The 20173-nt window shown below is 41.4% G+C and overlaps 1 protein-coding gene across 2 annotated transcripts in view; it reads left to right on the forward strand.

Moving 5' to 3' along the window:
* Nucleotides 1–20173, forward strand: part of LOC131137269 (formin-like protein 3) — a 40207-nt gene that overhangs the window by 6410 nt on the left and 13624 nt on the right. For both annotated transcript variants that reach the window (XM_058084997.1, XM_058084998.1), the window contains exons 3-10: nucleotides 12615–12698; nucleotides 13195–13275; nucleotides 13348–13424; nucleotides 15257–15340; nucleotides 15801–15947; nucleotides 18029–18137; nucleotides 18252–18328; nucleotides 18676–18769. In XM_058084997.1, coding sequence (XP_057940980.1) covers nucleotides 12615–12698; nucleotides 13195–13275; nucleotides 13348–13424; nucleotides 15257–15340; nucleotides 15801–15947; nucleotides 18029–18137; nucleotides 18252–18328; nucleotides 18676–18769 — 753 coding nt within the window. The remainder of the gene's footprint in view (nucleotides 1–12614; nucleotides 12699–13194; nucleotides 13276–13347; nucleotides 13425–15256; nucleotides 15341–15800; nucleotides 15948–18028; nucleotides 18138–18251; nucleotides 18329–18675; nucleotides 18770–20173) is intronic.

A 20173-nucleotide genomic window follows, 5' to 3' on the forward strand; every position in this document is an offset into this window, starting at 1 on the left:
TGAGAATGAGGAATGTGGAGGGGGGTCCATCTTGGTCTGGGGTGTTTTTTCATTTAGTGGACCACTGGACCTTCAGGTCGTCAAACCATGACTGGTTGCATGCAGATGTTGCATGGCTTCCCCCATGACTGATGGTCCTGGTCTGTGTGGTCACAGCTGGGTTCTTCAACGATACAACACTGCAGTCTTGACCGAGGACTTCTTCAGGGGGAATAACATCACTCTTTTGGATCATCTCACATGTTCCTCTGGTTTAAATCCCATAGAGAACATTTAGGAATGGATGGTAAGGGAAGTTTATAAAAAATGGTCATCACTTCCAGACAGCGGATGCCTTTTGTGGAGCTATCTTCACCACTTGACACTCTTAAAACCTCATTGCTTCAAGATCTGATGAATCCACAGCTAAATTCCGCACAAGGCAATCAAACATTGAATCAATTCTTCTGGCCATCCCTCGGTAACTCTTACTCACTCGTCAGTCTGCTTCATTCCAACATTCGGTGTTATTTATATCGTCCTATTTCGCCATTCCCACAATCCACCGTGCTTCAAACATAACATTCCCCACACCAGCGAGAGGAGTGGGTGGCACTTTCAAAGGTGCACGTCTGGCTCGGGATCTTCTTTCACTCGTCCACCGGCGGGTTCCTGCGGTCTCGTCACACTGAAGCCGCAGGAGAACTCCGAGAGGGAAAATTCCCTTTGAACTGCGTGGCTGCCTGCCACTGTTCTCAGTGGTAATGACATTACCCACTTTTTTTTTTTTTTTTTTTTAACGGCGCACACGTATTCAGTTGTTTGTCGAGGGGCCTGCATGGGAACCGTTTTAGCGTTCTAACTGATTAGTCACATTAATCCAGCTCCGTTGTGGTTTACTTGTTGACATAAAGTTGCATCATGTAAAAAAAAAACAAAAAAAAAAACGGAGAGACAGACTAGCTCAGGGGTCAGCAACCCGCGGCTCCAGAGCCACATGTGGCTCTCCAGCCTCTTTGTTGCGGCTCCCTTTGCAATGCTTGAATATTTTTTAAGCACCCGAGTGGTGAAAATGCACATCTTCGTTATGAGTTTACAAAAATCCAACTTTGTGTGAGACCATGAATGCATCCTGACTGAGTTCTGACTGGTGACTGAATGAGCAGACAGGATACTATCCAGTTCTCTCTGACAGGTTAACATGAAGGGAAATGAGTAATACTTTGAGTTATTTGAGTTATTAATTATTATTAATGAGTTATTTGACGATTCTAAAAAATAAATTAGAGCTCATTTAAAAACAAAAGTTTATCTCCAGTACTAGCAAGAGTACTCCAACTCGTCTTTTTTTTTTATCTGAACTACTTTGACACCCCCAAATTCCCTCCAATGTTGTTTTAAACATACAACGTTTTGCGGCTCCAGGCTATTTTTCTTTAGTGGGCAAGTGGGTGAAATGGCTCTTTTCATAGTAAAGGTTGCCGACCCCTGGACTAGCTGATTATTCAAGTCTAAAGAAAACGGAAGGGTTTGAAAAGTGGAGCTAATGGAGACAAGATGTTAGCGGTGTTTACCGAACATATCATGTAAATGACATCTAAAAACAAGCAATTAGCTAAAAATGTCATCCAATACTTCTCTACAAGAGAAATATGATCTCAGGGAAGAAGTACATTTGAAACACTTCTACGCTAGGACTACGTTATGCTAGCCATAGCATTTCAGTATGTGGAATCAAACTATGGAATGGATTGAGTAAGGGAATCAAACAATGCACAACGATGAGCCAATTCAAGAAACAATACAAGCAGTTGATGTTTGCTAAATACAAGGATGAAGAGTCTTGAACCAGTCATGATGTGCTATATATATCACTATATTGACACGCACTATGGTACACATTATGGCATTGGATGCTCATATCACCGAGTACTTTGGTACATGACAAAAAATGTAATTTTATTTTTATTTTTATTTTTATTTTTATTTTTATTTTTATTTTTATTTTTATTTTTATTTTTATTTTATTTTATTTTATTTTATTTTATTTTATTTTATTTTATTTTATTTTATTTTATTTTATTTTATTTTATTTTATTTGTCCTTAAACTATATTAGGAAAGCAGGAAGTGAACAAATGAAATTTAAAAAAAAAACAAAAAAAAAACCTTAAACTATATTAGGAAAGCAGGAAGTGAACAAATGTAACAGTTAGTGATTGTAAAAGTACCAGATGGAGGGGTAGGATTGAATAAGCTTTGCTTCTTCCTACTCCTTTTGGACATGTGGAACTGGGAACTGATTATGGGATGCACTCAATTGGAATCTGATGCATGTTCAAATGAAATAAAACCATTAGCATTAGCATTAGCATTACCATTACATTCATCTATGTGCCCAAGTTTTCTTGGGCACGGTCGCGTCTTCAGAGGAAGAAGAGGATCATGTGAGTTGACTGGGTGCAGTTCACTGGTTTTTCAGCCGTCCACTTGGCACCGCACGCCCTCGGGCTGCAATTTCCCAAGTGGGCCGCATTTTAGGAGCAGTTTTAGTGCTTCGGTAATTCTGTCCTTGCTCTTATGTGGAAAGTAGAGGTCAGGTTGGTTTTTTTTTGGCCAAATATATGAAACATTACAGTACATTTCTTACATCAATGAAAATATAACTTTCCATTATTTACATTTGTATTCAGCTATGTGATCACAAGCCCAAAAGGAGTAGGCAGAAGCAAAAGCTTATAAATGCCTACCCCTTTTCGCAAGATATAATCATGTTCATGCCACTGTCTTGTTTTCACCTGTTATTATTATTATCATTGTAATATTATTATTGTTATTATCATTATTATCATTATTGTTATAGTCTTTATCATTATTACCATTATTATAATCATCATTAATATTACCATTTTCATCATTATAGTTAACAATTTTTGGATTTTTAAAAAAATTATTTAATTTTACAGACTTCATTGCTTGTTGTAGAGTGCTGTATCATTCCATCTGTTGTTTTCTGAAATCCGCAGTATTTGTGCTTTTTATTGTCAATTTATTAGCCCACTTTTTTGTAACATTTACATATCATTTTCTGGATTGCATTTGTGTCTAATCTTGTGCATTAAAAAACAAGAAGTTGAGACTGTGTCTGGACAGGTGACCAACCCAAACATCAGTTCCTTCTTCTAAAGCCCTACCTGAGGTTTTTAGACGTGTTTTTTTTAGTTTGTGTGTGTCCAGTCTAACCTAGCATTAAAAAGCAAGGTTTTAGGTCTGTGCTCCAGCCCCGGTCTTCACTTGCTGTGCCTAATCTGGCTTGTTTGTTTGCATTGTATTTTATTGTATTGTATTGTAGTTGTTGTTGTATGTAGATCATGTTTTTAAATGAGTATTTAAAATCAATGAGTATAAGGTTAAAGTGCAGAACAGAGCAGATATACCACGTCTGCAGTTATCGTACAACGTGTGGGGTTGTCTGTGTTCACTCACATCACGGAGGAATCAAACGGCGCCGCATGCTCAGTCGCAAACTGACATAAACGATTTGGTCTTTGTTGGCGCTACCTGATGGTGTGTGTGTGTGTGTGTGTGTGTGTGTGTGTGTGTGTGTGTGCGCGTATGATTTCAAGCGGCGAATGCAGCTGCACCGTGCAAGGCAGCGGTTTGGAGAAGTGGTTTCCTCCTCAGTACAATGGGGACTCTGTCAGTCTGTGTTGTTTTAGAAAGGGGGCCTCAACCCCCGGTGTCTTTTGTGCTGGTACACACGCTTTGGTGTACGCTTTTTTTTTTTTTTTTTTTTTAATCAGGTGCCACATAGTAGTTTGCAGTTGATTCATTTGTGTTATTTCTCATAAAGTTGTGAAACAAAGGTTACATTCTTGCAAAACGTGTACTCTCTTTTGGTACTACTACTACTACATCATTTAGTATGCAGGCAAACAATCCTTGAAGTTTTTTTTTTCCTGTCAATGAGCGTGGCCGGCCTGAGTTATTGAGGCATTCACGTACCTGCATTCCTGTCATTCCTCGTGATATCGTCCGTTGGCCGGGGGCTTCCCTCGGCTCCGCTCGGACGCACCGCCGACAAGAACAAACAGGAAGTCGGCCTCATAGGAATGAAAGAATACTTCCTTTTCCTTGATTCATGACAAATCCCTGCAGTTATTTATAACCGGGCCTTTTATATGCGACATTAGAGATGTTCCAGAGTTAGACGTTAGACATTAGAGATGTTCCAGAGTTAGACGTTAGACATTAGAGATGTTCCAGAGTTAGACGTGAGACGTTAGAGATGTTCCAGAGTTAGACGTGAGACGTTAGAGATGTTCCAGAGTTAGACGTTAGACATTAGAGATGTTCCAGAGTTAGACGTGAGACGTTAGAGATGTTCCAGAGTTAGACATGAGACATTAGAGATGTTCCAGAGTTAGACGTTAGACATTAGAGATGTTCCAGAGTTAGACGTGAGACATTAGAGATGTTCCAGAGTTAGACGTTAGACATTAGAGATGTTCCAGAGTTAGACGTTAGACATTAGAGATGTTCCAGAGTTAGACGTGAGACATTAGAGATGTTCCAGAGTTGGACGTGAGACATTAGAGATGTTCCAGAGTTAGACGTTAGACATTAGAGATGTTCCAGAGTTAGACGTTAGACATTAGAGATGTTCCAGAGTTAGACGTTAGACATTAGAGATGTTCCAGAGTTAGACGTTAGACATTAGAGATGTTCCAGAGTTAGACGTTAGACATTAGAGATGTTCCAGAGTTAGACGTGAGACGTTAGAGATGTTCCAGAGTTAGACGTGAGACGTTAGAGATGTTCCAGAGTTAGACGTTAGACATTAGAGATGTTCCAGAGTTAGACGTGAGACGTTAGAGATGTTCCAGAGTTAGACGTTAGACATTAGAGATGTTCCAGAGTTAGACGTTAGACATTAGAGATGTTCCAGAGTTAGACGTTAGACATTAGAGATGTTCCAGAGTTGGACGTTAGACATTAGAGATGTTCCAGAGTTAGACGTTAGACATTAGAGATGTTCCAGAGTTAGACGTTAGACATTAGAGATGTTCCAGAGTTAGACGTTAGACATTAGAGATGTTCCAGAGTTAGACGTTAGACATTAGAGATGTTCCAGAGTTAGACGTGAGACGTTAGAGATGTTCCAAAGTTAGACGTTAGACGTTAGAGATGTTCCAGAGTTAGACGTGAGACATTAGAGATGTTCCAGAGTTAGACGTGAGACGTTAGAGATGTTCCAGAGTTAGACGTGAGACGTTAGAGATGTTCCAGAGTTAGACGTTAGACATTCGAGATGTTCCAGAGTTAGACGTGAGACGTTAGAGATGTTCCAGAGTTAGACGTGAGACGTTAGAGATGTTCCAGAGTTAGACGTTAGACATTAGAGATGTTCCAGAGTTAGACGTGAGACGTTAGAGATGTTCCAGAGTTAGACGTTAGACATTCGAGATGTTCCAGAGTTAGACGTTAGACATTAGAGATGTTCCAGAGTTAGACGTGAGACGTTAGAGATGTTCCAGAGTTAGACGTGAGACATTAGAGATGTTCCAGAGTTAGACGTGAGACATTAGAGATGTTCCAGAGTTAGACGTTAGACATTAGAGATGTTCCAGAGTTAGACGTGAGACGTTAGAGATGTTCCAGAATTAGACGTTAGACATTAGAGATGTTCCAGAGTTAGACGTTAGACATTAGAGATGTTCCAAAGTTAGACGTTAGACGTTAGAGATGTTCCAGAGTTAGACGTGAGACATTAGAGATGTTCCAGAGTTAGACGTGAGACGTTAGAGATGTTCCAAAGTTAGACGTTAGACGTTAGAGATGTTCCAGAGTTAGACGTGAGACGTTAGAGATGTTCCAGAGTTAGACGTGAGACGTTAGAGATGTTCCAAAGTTAGACGTTAGACGTTAGAGATGTTCCAGAGTTAGACGTGAGACGTTAGAGATGTTCCAGAGTTAGACGTGAGACGTTAGAGATGTTCCAGAGTTAGACGTTAGACATTCGAGATGTTCCAGAGTTAGACGTTAGACATTCGAGATGTTCCAGAGTTAGACGTGAGACGTTAGAGATGTTCCAGAGTTAGACGTTAGACATTAGAGATGTTCCAGAGTTAGACGTGAGACATTAGAGATGTTCCAGAGTTAGACGTGAGACGTTAGAGATGTTCCAGAGTTAGACGTGAGACGTTAGAGATGTTCCAGAGTTAGACGTGAGACGTTAGAGATGTTCCAGAGTTAGACGTGAGACGTTAGAGATGTTCCAGAGTTAGACGTGAGACGTTAGAGATGTTCCAGAGTTAGACGTGAGACGTTAGAGATGTTCCAGAGTTAGACGTTAGACATTAGAGATGTTCCAGAGTTAGACGTTAGACATTAGAGATGTTCCAGAGTTAGACGTGAGACATTAGAGATGTTCCAGAGTTAGACGTTAGACATTAGAGATGTTCCAGAGTTAGACGTGAGACGTTAGAGATGTTCCAGAGTTAGACGTTAGACATTAGAGATGTTCCAGAGTTAGACGTGAGACGTTAGAGATGTTCCAGAGTTAGACGTGAGACATTAGAGATGTTCCAGAGTTAGACGTTAGACATTAGAGATGTTCCAGAGTTAGACGTTAGACATTAGAGATGTTCCAGAGTTAGACGTTAGACGTTAGAGATGTTCCAGAGTTAGACGTGAGACATTAGAGATGTTCCAGAGTTAGACGTGAGACGTTAGAGATGTTCCAGAGTTAGACGTGAGACATTAGAGATGTTCCAGAGTTAGACGTGAGACATTAGAGATGTTCCAGAGTTAGACGTGAGACGTTAGAGATGTTCCAGAGTTAGACGTGAGACATTAGAGATGTTCCAGAGTTAGACGTGAGACGTTAGAGATGTTCCAGAGTTAGACGTGAGACATTAGAGATGTTCCAGAGTTAGACGTTAGACATTAGAGATGTTCCAGAGTTAGACGTGAGACGTTAGAGATGTTCCAGAGTTAGACGTGAGACGTTAGAGATGTTCCAGAGTTAGACGTTAGACATTCGAGATGTTCCAGAGTTAGACGTGAGACGTTAGAGATGTTCCCGAGTTGGACGTGAGACGTTAGAGATGTTCCAGAGTTAGACGTGAGACGTTAGAGATGTTCCAGAGTTAGACGTGAGACGTTAGAGATGTTCCAGAGTTAGACGTGAGACATTAGAGATGTTCCAGAGTTAGACGTTAGACGTTAGAGATGTTCCAGAGTTAGACGTGAGACGTTAGAGATGTTCCAGAGTTAGACGTGAGACGTTAGAGATGTTCCAGAGTTAGACGTGAGACATTAGAGATGTTCCAGAGTTAGACGTTAGACATTAGAGATGTTCCAGAGTTAGACGTTAGACATTAGAGATGTTCCAGAGTTAGACGTTAGACATTAGAGATGTTCCAGAGTTAGACGTTAGACATTAGAGATGTTCCAGAGTTAGACGTGAGACATTAGAGATGTTCTGTAGTTTTGGATACAAGACAATTAAGGGCCTCTCAAGTTTGTTGACGTTTGGAGCTCCATAAACATCTAAGTGTGATCCCGCTGTAGTTGGAACACCGCTAAAAACTTCCAAAGGTACTGATCCCGACTTCCATGCAATGTTGAAGAGACGTGTCGGCCATGACAGTTAAGGACAGTTTCGACCTATTTGTTCATTGTAGGCCTTCGGAGGGGGTTGGGGCGATCCACACGGAAACGTTTTCAGGTCAAAACAGCAAAGTAGTTTATGGTTTCATCCGCATGGGAACGGCGTTCCGAGTGACCTGGAACACTAATTTTATCATTCATTCATTCATTTTCTACCGCTTTTCCTCACGAGGGTCGCGGGGGGTGCTGTCTTCGGGCGTAAGGCGTGGTACACCCTAGACTGGTCGCCAGCCAATCCCAGGGCACATATAGACAAACAACCATTCACACTCACATTCATACCTATGGACAATTTGGAGTGGCTAATTAACCTAGCATGTTTTTGGAATGTGGGAGGAAACCGGAGTACCCGGAGAAAACCCACGCATGCACGGGCAGAACATGCAAACCCCACACAGAGATGCCCGAGGGTGGAACTGAACCCTGGTCCCCCAGCTGTGAGGTCCGCGCGCCAACCCCCAGACCACCGCGCCGCCCACTATTTTTTTCAAATAATAAAAAATACTATAATAATATTTCCATGCAAATGGCGTTCATGCTCTGACCTGTAACCGAGTCGGTCAGTGTTTTGGTTAGCAAACAAGCATCAAGAGGCGTAAACAAAGAATCGTCTTCTTTGTTTGCTTACGGTTTTCCACAATCTTTGTGTAAAATTCCGGCTTTATTGTGGCCACCGAGTTCGGATTACCGATCCGAAGAGCGACAGCCTGATCGAATGTCCGCTCAGAGAAAAGGGGGCAGTGTTTTCTCACACTCCCAGTTCTTACCTCCGAGCTGGAAAAAACACCCAGGATTCACGATATGCACATCAGCATATTGTTTATTGTTTGCCGTCACAATCACTCATATTCAACATCGCAGATTCAGAACAGATCAGTTTATGATTCCCTGACACATTCAGGAAGTCCTGGCAACCCCGTGACGCTAACAGCCGTGCGCTCATCCTGTCTCCTCTCCATTGTTTCCACAGGGAAGAATAGGAACCATATCTCCAAGATTCATTCTTAAGAAGTCAGTATGATAAATAAATCTTAAGATATTGTCATGTAAACTCATCTTCCTGTGATCACATGACCGGTTGACATCGTCGCCCACATCATTTCTCATCCTCGGGGTTGCTTTGGTACTTTTGTGGGCGTAGGCCGCTGTTTATTTTTCTTTCTTTCTTTAAACTTTCACTTCCCTAACAAGACAAGTCGAACTAAATCCAGATCCGGCCGGTTTAACACATCCACTATTTCAATTGGATTAAAATACGCTCAGTTAATCTGGTTTAGGAAAACATCCCGGCCCCATTTTCATTGTTTTCCTTGCTCCTTGTTGGCGCCGCTTCCTGACAGGAATCTCATCTTTTTACAATTCTTCATTTAACAGCTTACGTCCACTCTGCGGTCATCGTGCGGAGAAGGAACCTTTGTGTGGGGAACTATTTACTCGGTGGACCTCCCGACCTAAACTTGATAGTGATATCAATAGTGATAAACGCCTGCGAAAGTTGTCTCAATCTCCTCTTACTCACAGCGTCATCCAACAAATAAGTCTTCACACAGCAACTTAACACTCAAAATGTATTTGTGATTAAATATACAAACATGTACCAATATGAGTCCGAAACACATTTCGTTTGAGCAAAGGAAATGGCGGATGGCGCTGCGATGCCGTCTCTGTCTACCAGAGAGAGCCAGCGAAGCCCAGAGGGAGGCTGACGTCATCGCAGCACCCTGACGAATGCGTTGCTCAGATGCAAAACATTGTGGGAAAAGTTTTTTTTCTTCATTTTAAACAAGTAAATACGAAAAGGCGAGCAATTACAGATTAGATTTTTTTATTTTGGAAAGTGGGTTTAGAGGGCGAAGAATGAGCTTGCGTATTGTATGCTGGCACCTCGCGTAGAAGCATAAACCAGGTTTTTAATGTGGTTCCTTGGCCTTTAAAGGGCTACTGACCTTTTACACAGCAATTATTTTAGTAAAATAATAAATAGAAGGGTAGATTCTTGCTTTAACAATAACATGAATTGGTCATCAGTGCACAGGAAAGTTGGGAATACTTTGTGGTCTATACCAACTATCGGCCGCCCTGGTTGTGTCTCCGATATGGATGGTAAATGTATCATCTTGGAAGGTTCACATCAGCAGCACACGTGATAGAAAAGCAATAGAACCAGTCCATCAGGTTGTGTATTATACTATACCAACCTTTGAACTGGATCTAGCTCTAAACAGCAGCAGAGGGAAAACTGGGACCCTGCCCACCAGCCATTGTTAGCCGTTTTCTATGACGAGATAAAAAAATAGCTCAAATGTCAAAAGATGGGAATTACACCGCAGCAACCAAAACAAAGCTTCACATTGAAGTCAGGTCAGCGCAGAAGGAGTAAAATACGTGGGCAGCCCATAATACCACACACTTATTTCTCCTGTATTTTATTTTACCCCGAAAATTGTCCCAGAAATAAATAAAGCGTCTCGGCCGTCTGCCTTGCTTTTTTTTTTTTTTTAGCTTCTTCTAAACACAGGAAGTGGATGATCATATCACTGCAGGAGAAAGTGAAACAAATTCTGTTACTTGGCTCAAATTACTTCGAAAAGGAAAAATCCTGTCCTTTTTGACCTCTTCATCTGACCTTCTTACAATTAAGTAGTACTTTTCGGACATCATTTCAAGTGTTGAATCTGACACGCATCTGCTCCCCTCCAATAGATGAGTATTGTTTAACCCAATGTAAGATTTGGTAACCATCAGGCATCAGTTAGTAACCATTTCTTATCGCCGCCATGTTCAATTGACCACCATTCATTCATTCATTTTCTACCGCTTATCCTCACGAGGGTCGCGGGGGGTGCTGGAGACTATCCCAGCTGTCTTCGGGCGAGAGGCGGGGTACACCCTGGACTGGTGGCCAGCCAATCCCAGGGCACATATAGACAAACAACCATTCACACTCACATTCATACCTATGGACAATTTGGAGTGGCTAATTAACCTAGCATGTTTTTGGAATGTGGGAGGAAACCGGAGTACCCGGAGAAAACCCACGCATGCACGGGGAGAACATGCAAACTCCACACAGAGATGGCCGAGGGTGGAATTGAACCCTGGTCTCCTAGCTGTGAGGTCTGCGCGCTAACCACTCGACCGCCGTGCCGCCCCAATTGACCACCATATCTCCTGTTATTTAGGATGCTCAGAAAAGAGAAGATGCTGAGATTGTTTAAGTACAATTCTTCCCAGACGGAGACAAAGTAGGGTGGGCGGCGGGGGCGGTCGGGGGTGCAGAGTAGAGAAAATTCACTTCCATAAACAACAATACACATTCCGCCTGTAATTCCGGACATCTGGTATGCATGTTGCTTCTCTTTCCTCTCCTGTGTGGGTTTTGTGGAGGACACTTTATCAGCATCGAACATGTGGGCCTTTATTTCCAATGGCAACTGTTTGTGGTTGTTTATAGCAGGGGTGTCCAAAGTGCGGTTCGGTAGCCATCTGCGGCCCAGTATATTGCCAAAGGAGGTCATGGTTGCATGTGGAAGCAAAACAAATGCATGCGTGTGTTTTTAGTTGTCTGAAGACAAGATGATTCATGGTGCACTGATGGGGGGGGGGGCAAAGTGGAAACTGAAAATACACTCACATGATATTCCACCGCTGCTAGTACTCGTCACAGGAGCAAATGTTTTCCATATATATATATATATATTTGTTAAGACCGCACGGTGGTTGAGTGGTTAGCATGTTGTCAGGAAGATTTGAGTTCGAATCCCTGCTTGGTCATCTCTGTGTGTTTGTTTTTTTTCTTCCTCCCCCATTCCAAAAACATGCTAGGTTAATTAGCCACCCCAAATCGTCCATAGGTATGAATGTGAGTGTGAATGGTTGTTTGTCTATATGCGCCCTGTGATTGGCTGCCCACCAGTCCAAGGTGTACCCCACCTGAAAGCTGCCAGACTCTTACTGAGTTGTACTTAAACTCAATAGTAATGAAGTACTGCGTCTTTATCCAACGGTTGATGTTTCTTCAGAGCTGAGGTGACTAGTTTGATCTCCTTGTCCGACCCCGTTTACGAGCACCGCCCCGTCGTGGACCTAACCAGTCCAAACCACCATCACGAGGACATAAAACACGTCTGGGTCTGCAAACACAAACGAAAGCAGTTAGTGTTGAATTTGATCCTGAATGCCTCAGGATGCAAAGGGATTAGCGCACCGTGTTGTGTTTTGACTGTGGTTGTTGTGGTTGATGGGCGAGCGGGGCCTTAAATGTGAGAACCGAGACGTGTACTAGGCGGGGATCATCCGCCGCGGCAGGATGTCGAATGTCAGCACAGGAAGTGAGATCAGCATGAAAATCCCCAACATTTGAAGTGTGCTCTGACGTTGGTCGGGTTGGGCTCCAGTTGCTCAATTAAGATGAATTATGAATGGAATGGGAGCCAATAGTTTTTGGTTATGTTGGTATGAGTACCACAAGAAACTGGCAGTGGAAAACATAATCATTAAATCATATTATATAATGTAATATTTACAATTTTGAAAAAGTTACTACCACAAAAAGTCTTGCAATGTACTGGAATAATTGAAGAATCTATTTCAGAGAACGCTCTGCTTTATGTTATGTTATGTTATGTTATGTTATGTTATGTTATGTTATGTTATGTTATGTTATGTTATGTTATGTTATGTTATGTTATGTTATGTTATGTTATGTTATGTTATGTTATGTTATGCTAGCTGAGAGTTATGACCTCCCCCAAGGACATTTTTACAGCCATTTTTTTTGTTTGTTTGTGGTCAGGTATGTACTGTACATAAACGACTTAATTGGACAATTTATTGTTGTTTGAATGTATGCATCCACTTATGTTTCAAAGTATTTTAATATCAGTGCTAATTATCCAAAATGATGCCAGATGTACTATGTTCTATTAACGCTTCCTTTTTTTTTTTTTTTTACACTTTCAGAACTCTATGAACCTTCCACCGGACAAAGCCCGCCTCCTCAGGCAGTACGACAACGAGAAGAAATGGGACCTCATTTGTGACCAGGTACTTTTAGATTACCAGGACTAAAATTGCTATAAAAAAAAATTGGCTAAAAAAAAAAAGGGCGTGGCTTACACCAACATCGATGCAGCAAATAAAGTATGCTAGTGCTAATACGGTAGTATGAAAAAACATTAGCGTGTGTACTTTTACTACCTGTTGTATATTCTGTACCCACGTTAGTGCATATTTAATGTGGACATGATATGTCCTTTGTATTGAGTTGTGGACTCGTATAGAGCAGCTACACACAATAACCAGCACAGAAAGCTTTCTAGATCTTCCAGAATCTGTGCCTATTCTTTGGATTTCGTGCTTCCCGCATAAAAAATGTCTATTTTAATTTCTTCCACCCGTGGCTCGCCTCCACTGTGATTGGTCACGCTCCCAAATCCGTAGGGCTTCACCGGGTTTGTGGGCTAGTCCAGCTGCATAGTGGCCCGTGTTCACTAAACCAGTGTCACCACCAGTTTGTAACCTCACTTGTTTTGCTTTACAGGAGAGGTTTCAAGTGAAGAATCCACCTTACACGTACATCCAGAAAATACGAGGATACTTAGACCCTGACGTCACAAGAAAGGTTGGCAAGCGTTTTAACCACAAACGCGGACATGGTGCATAAATAACGCCATGTTTTATTTGTGTCTTCCAGAAGTTTCGCAGGAGGGTTCAGGAGTCCACCAAAGTCTTAAGGGAACTGGAAATATCTCTCAGAACAAACCACATCGGGTAGGTTTCATTTTCTTTCATTAGATTAGGACTTTAGGAAAACCTCTCTCAGGTCCTCGGATCTCCCTGCCATTGTTCTAAGCCGCCAAGCTCCGGAGCTTCACTTCATAGCACGGAGACTCATAACGCCCAGATGGTAGCCATTGTGCTGCTTTGTTCACCCCCCCCCCATATAACGCCGAGCAGGAAGCTTTGTTGTGTGCGCCAGAAGGACAGGAAGACAGGCCGATGAACCTCGGGACGTTTACGGCGCGGATGGCGACCTTGTGCCGGCGCGCTGCGTTGCATGCTCCTTGCTGCAGCGACGGCGCTCCTTCAGACCTTCAACCACATTCGTTGTCGTTAAAGTTAGGCGCAACAACTTTACCAAAACTAACATTTCCCACCAATACTCCAGGAGCAAAGACGGCTTTTCCATAGCGATTAGTCGGAAAAAAGGGAAAAAAAGTTAGAATGTATTTCCCAGGCGGGGGGCGGTCGCCAAGATGGAGTCGTGTGCTTTACTACTGTCTGACTCTGGCATTGCCAAGAAAATGTGAGCTATTTGCAGCTGAATTGAGGGAGAGGTGGTGAGAGAGGAAAGGGTCGGAGGCAAAGGGGGGGGGCCAAAGGAAAGAGAGGGGGGCGGGGGGGTAGACAGGAAATCAGTGATCATGCCTCTTTTTTCACCTTCCCCTTGTTCATCTCCTCGTCTCCTTTTCTTCCATCCAAGACTCCTATTTGCTTTCCTGGCTTTTTCACAAGCTAAACTTGAAGTCTATTTTGGGAAACTTTAACCCAAAACTTCGGCAAAGCGGGGGCGGAGGTTGTTGGTGTCATTCCAAAGCCAGCCTAGAACTAGAACCTCTCTAACTATTCCTTGTTTTGTGCGTCTCTGACCAGACAACCGGAGTTCAATTGAGTGTCAATGTGAGGCATGCCCATTACAATCATTTAATTCAGGGGTGGGCAAACTTTTGGACTCGTGGGCCGCATTGAGTTAACAAAACTGTCTGGGGGGCCAGAATATATATATTTTTTAAAACACACACGATTTTACACTTATAATTCTAAGAGTCCACCTTGAATTATTTGTCTAATTTTATTTATTTATTATATATTATAATGATTAATTATATTATATATATTAATTTTATTATTATATATTATATTTAATATATTATATTATATTTCATATATTTATTATTTATTTATTTTATTTATGTATTTGTATATATGTATATATATTTGTATATATTTGTATTTGCTTATAATTCTAACAGTCCACCTTGAATTATTTGTCTATATATATTTCTCTATATATATTATATATTATATTTAATCTACATATTATATATATAATTCATTATATATACTATAATTATATTATTAATTACATTATATATCAATTATATTATATTTTTATATATTTATTATTATTTACTTTGTATAATTTTATCTGTAAACGTGTCAGATTATTAGCTATATGTTTTAAATATGTTCCATATATCCCTTTTTTCCAGAGCACTTTAAACATCAAACTTGAATTTTACATTTTAATTTTTTTTTTTTTTTTTTTTTTTTTTACTGAAAAAGACATCTGACTTGCAAGTCATGTTGCCAGCATGTATGTTCAAAGTTAGAAAGCAACTGGCGGGCCGGATTCAAACGCTTAGTGGGCCGCATGTGGCCCCCGGGCCGTAGTTTGCCCACCCCTGATTTAATTAATGCTGACTTTGCTCTCCATTTTTGCACATTTGACTCTTTCCGTCCCCGTTCCCGCCGCGCAGGATAAGGGCGTGCCTTGTCGTCGTGGTGCCCTACTGACCCTCTGTGTTCCCATTGCGTCATAGGTGGGTGAGGGAGTTCCTCAACGATGAGAACAGAGGTCTCGACGTCCTGGTGCAGTACCTCTCCTTCGCCCAGTGTACTGTCATGTGAGTATTTTTAAACACAGCCGCGCCTCACCGCTTTGGCCGGGAACTTTTTCCTACCAGACGCTGGCTCGGGTAGCACGGATGAAAAATGTGCTTCTTTGGATGTGTTTGTTTACCTTTTTGCATACTTAGCTAGCTGAACGTTGACATATGATACGGTGCATTATGAGGACACAAGTATTGGGACACCTGGCCGTCAAACCTACATGGAAATTGAATTGATCTTTAATGGATTAGTTTTCCAAGATTTTGGCACCTAAAAGGAAATTTGGTCATGAAATGTCTTCAAGGCTTTTGTCCTTATAGTGTTTGTGTGATGCTTCCACTTGGCCCCCAATGAGAATGGAGATGCAGCTCCATGACAGTTCTTGTGATAACCCCCCCCTTGCTGCCTCGCTCACCTAACCTGCCCCTCCTGCATCCCCCCCCGTGTCCGCTCGTATGTCTGTATATGGCCCAGGTTGGATTTTGAGGGTCTGGAGAATGGGGAGGATGTCCTCTCGGATAAGGCTAAATCATGGAGCAGGTCTATAGAGGACTTGCATCACGTGAGCACTCAGCCCTTCTGCAACTCTCTGGTGCGCTCTGCCCGCCAGTCTGTCTTCCGGTACGTATCGCCGAGCTGGCTTCTGTCCGCCGTTACCTTGTTCCTACTAACGACCCGCCCTGCTGACCTAATGGGAGCTGCGGACGCGCATCAGCATGCTAGCCGAGCCTGAATGCTCAACAGTTTATAGGTTGCTTGACTTCAACTCTTTACTTTCATTATGAATGACATTCATTATTCATTATTATTATTATTATTCATTATTCATTTCATTATGAATCTGTATCAGACCCAAGCCAGGAAAGAGCAGCAGCTGCTTTATTTACTCACTTTATTTCATTCAGCACGATATACATACAGTACCTGTATGAGCCATGATTGAATTGCACCTAATTAGCCACTTAAGTATTGCTTGCATAATTGGTTTGGAATTCAGTATTCAATAAATACTGGATATTTGATCATTTTCTATCCTCAATATGATACACTGCATTTATAAACGTGTCTCTTCCGGTCACACCCAAATCGCACCTAATGACCCACTTAAGTATTGCTTGGATAATTGGTTGGTAATTTCAGTCACTATTCAATAAATACTGCATATTTTATCATTTTCTATCCTCAATATGATACACTGCATTTATAAACGTGTCTCTTACAGTCACACCCAAATCGCACCTAATGACCCACTCAAGTATTGCTTGGATAATCGGTTGGTAATTTCAGTCACTATTCAATAAATACTGGATATTTTATCATTTTCTATTTTCAATATGATACACTGCATTTCTAAACGTGTCTCTTACAGTCACACCCAAATCGCACCTAATTACCCACTTAAGTATTGCTTGCATAATTGGTTTGTAATTTCAGTCACTATTCAATAAATACTGGATATTTTATCATTTTCTATTTTCAATATGATACACTGCATTTATAAACATGTCTCTTACAGTCACACCCAAATCGCACCTAATTACCCACTTAAGTATTGCTTGCATAATTGGTTTGTAATTCAGTATTCAATAAATACTGGATATTTGATCATTTTCTATCCTCAATATGATACACTGCATTTATAAACGTGTCTCTTCCGGTCACACCCAAATCGCACCTAATTACCCACTTAAGTATTGCTTGCATAATTGGTTTGGAATTCAGTATTCAATAAATACTGGATATTTGATCATTTTCTATCCTCAATATGATACACTGCATTTATAAACGTGTATCTTCCGGTCACACCCAAATCGCACCTAATGACCCACTCAAGTATTGCTTGGATAATTGATAGGTAATTTCAGTCACTATTCAATAAATACTGGATATTTTATCATTTTCTATTTTCAATATGATACACTGCATTTCTAAACGTGTCTCTTACAGTCACACCCAAATTGCACCTAATTACCCACTCAAGTATTGCTTGGATAATTGGTTTGTAATTTCAGTCAGTATTCAATAAATACTGGATATTTTGTCATTTTCTATTTTCAATATGATACAATGCATTTCTAAACGTGTCTCTTACGGTCACACCCAAATCGCACCTAATGACCCACTCAAGTATTGCTTGGATAATCGGTTGGTAATTTCAGTCAGTATTCAATAAATACTGGATATTTGATCATTTTCCATCCTCAATATGATACACTGCATTTATAAACATGCCTCTTACAGTCACACCCAAAAAAAGCATTATCTTATGTTCATTTTTCAACCCTTTGTATTGAGTTGTGGACTCCTATAGAGCAGCTACACACAGTGGGAAAAGCACAATAGGTCCCCTGAATGTGGTGTACCTAATGAAGTGGCCATTGAGTGTATACATACAGTATGTAGCCTACAGTTTTAACTGCGATAGCACGGCCCACTTACATAACCGCCTCTTCTCTGACTTTTTCTTGACGGCGGCCACAAAAGCAAACATCTCCCATCATGCATCTGTAACCTCTAAACCGTCAGGGTTTTCCCTGCCAGACCTCATTCTCTCTCCGCTGTATCCACTCCGACTGCGATACGCTTAAACGAGAGTCGTGTGAACGGCGCCATCAATAAATCAAACAAACTCGGCGTTTAAGCAACACATTGAAAGCGTTGAACCGTTGTTACCAAGGAATAACCTTCGCCACGTGTTGCAGCTACGGCTCCGTCTCCAGCAGCAAAACCATCAAGAACTCCCGACTCGTCAGCCAGAAGGACGACGTGCACGTGTGCGTCATGTGTTTGAGAGCCATTATGAACTACCAGGTAACAAACCTGAGTATTTGTCATGACGCTTCCTGTATGTCGAAGTACTGCATAAAGTACACATAAATATATATTTCACTTCTCATCTTCTCTATCTGTGTCCTCCTCATGCAGTACGGCTTCAACATGGTCATGTCTCATGCGCACGCCGTCAATGAAATTGCCCTCAGCTTGAACAACAAGAGCTCACGGTAAGAACAGAGGCCTCGCCCGCCATCGCCATGGACGCGGGGGGGTTGGCTCAAACAATAGGCGACACCCTGCGGCCCGTTCATATGATACGGCTGTCTTTCTCCATGGTGCTTACACCTTCTCTACGCATCAGGGGCCTCCTAAAGGCTATTAGGGGAATGTTTACTGAGAGGAGATTAGTGATTAAAGCTAGGGGGGGGGGGCTGATCACTTCATAATGAAAGGGGGGGGGGCTCTTCAAGCCTTTCTTCAGCACTTAGTATGACTACAGTACTCATAAAATATGCAGCGCTTGTTTTGGAGGAACTTTCTGTGCCGTCCTAACCGGCGACTCCCACACTTGCAGGACAAAAGCTTTGGTCCTTGAACTGCTGGCCGCCGTCTGCCTTGTTCGAGGAGGCCACGAGATCATCCTATCGGCGTTTGACAACTTCAAAGAGGTTTCCCTTTGATTTAAATGTCATAATAATTAGACACACGTTCATACCAAACCTCTGCAGAAGGTAGAAACCAAATATACAGCAAGTGGAATTCAGTATTCAATAAATACTGGATATTTGATCATTTTCTATCCTCAATATGATACACTGCATTTATAAACGTGTCTCTTCCGGTCACACCCAAATCGCACCTAATTACCCACTTAAGTATTGCTTGCATAATTGGTTTGGAATTCAGTATTCAATAAATACTGGATATTTGATCATTTTCTATCCTCAATATGATACACTGCATTTATAAACGTGTCTCTTCCGGTCACACCCAAATCGCACCTAATTACCCACTCAAGTATTGCTTGGATAATTGGTTGGTAATATCAGTCAATATTCAATAAATACTGCATATTTTATCATTTACTATCCTCAATATGATAAACTGCATTTCTAAATGTGTCTCTTCCGGTCACACCCAAATTGCACCTAATTACCCACTCAAGTATTGCTTGGATAATTGGTTGGTAATATCAGTCAGTATTCAATAAATACTGCATATTTTATCATTTACTATCCTCAATGTGATACACTGCGTTTGACAACTTCAAAGAGGTTTCCCTTTGATTTAAATGTCATAATAAATAGACACACGTTCATACCAAACCTCTGCAGAAGGTAGAAACCAAATGTACAGCAAGTGGAATTCAGTATTCAATAAATACTGGATATTTGATCATTTTCTATCCTCAATATGATACACTGCATTTATAAACTTTATTTATAAAATTTATAAAAGGTAGAAACCAAATGTACAGCAAGTGCTTCCAAAATAACACGCCACCTTACGTGGGGTGCTTCAACAAGCAGAGATGAAAGCCGAGGAGCTCTGGGATCTTTCACCTCCACGCAGGGTGTGAGCGGAGCTCCGTGGCGGCCCGTCAGAGGTCATTAGCCTCATTAGGACCCCAGATGTTAGCCAACCTCGAACAATGATAAGGATTAGAGGGCCACTACTTCCTGTGCAGACGTGCTAATACCAAAACAAGATGGTATATTTTGGGAAAGGCTATTATTCAGTGGCCACGCAGGAGTTAATATCGGTTGTAGACGTTAGCTCAAGTGCATTAGGTCTAACATGTAGGCACCATTTTGTTATCTCACCAGGTCTTGACTTCATTATAATAATATAATAATACTAGACGTGACGCAGTATTTATCCTTCATGGTTGTATTGAATTACATTCTATTGCATTAACTTAATCATCAAAACACATTAAGGCAGGGGTCTCAAACTCAGTTTACCTGGGGGCCACTGGAGCTCGGGTCCGGGTGAGACTGGGCCGCATCAGGTTTTCCACAAAAAAACAAAAAACGCATTTATTAAAAACAAAAAAATTAAAAAAAAACTTC

This window comes from Doryrhamphus excisus, chromosome 10 (assembly GCF_030265055.1).
Source record: "Doryrhamphus excisus isolate RoL2022-K1 chromosome 10, RoL_Dexc_1.0, whole genome shotgun sequence".
Classification (NCBI taxonomy): Eukaryota; Metazoa; Chordata; class Actinopteri; order Syngnathiformes; family Syngnathidae; genus Doryrhamphus; species Doryrhamphus excisus.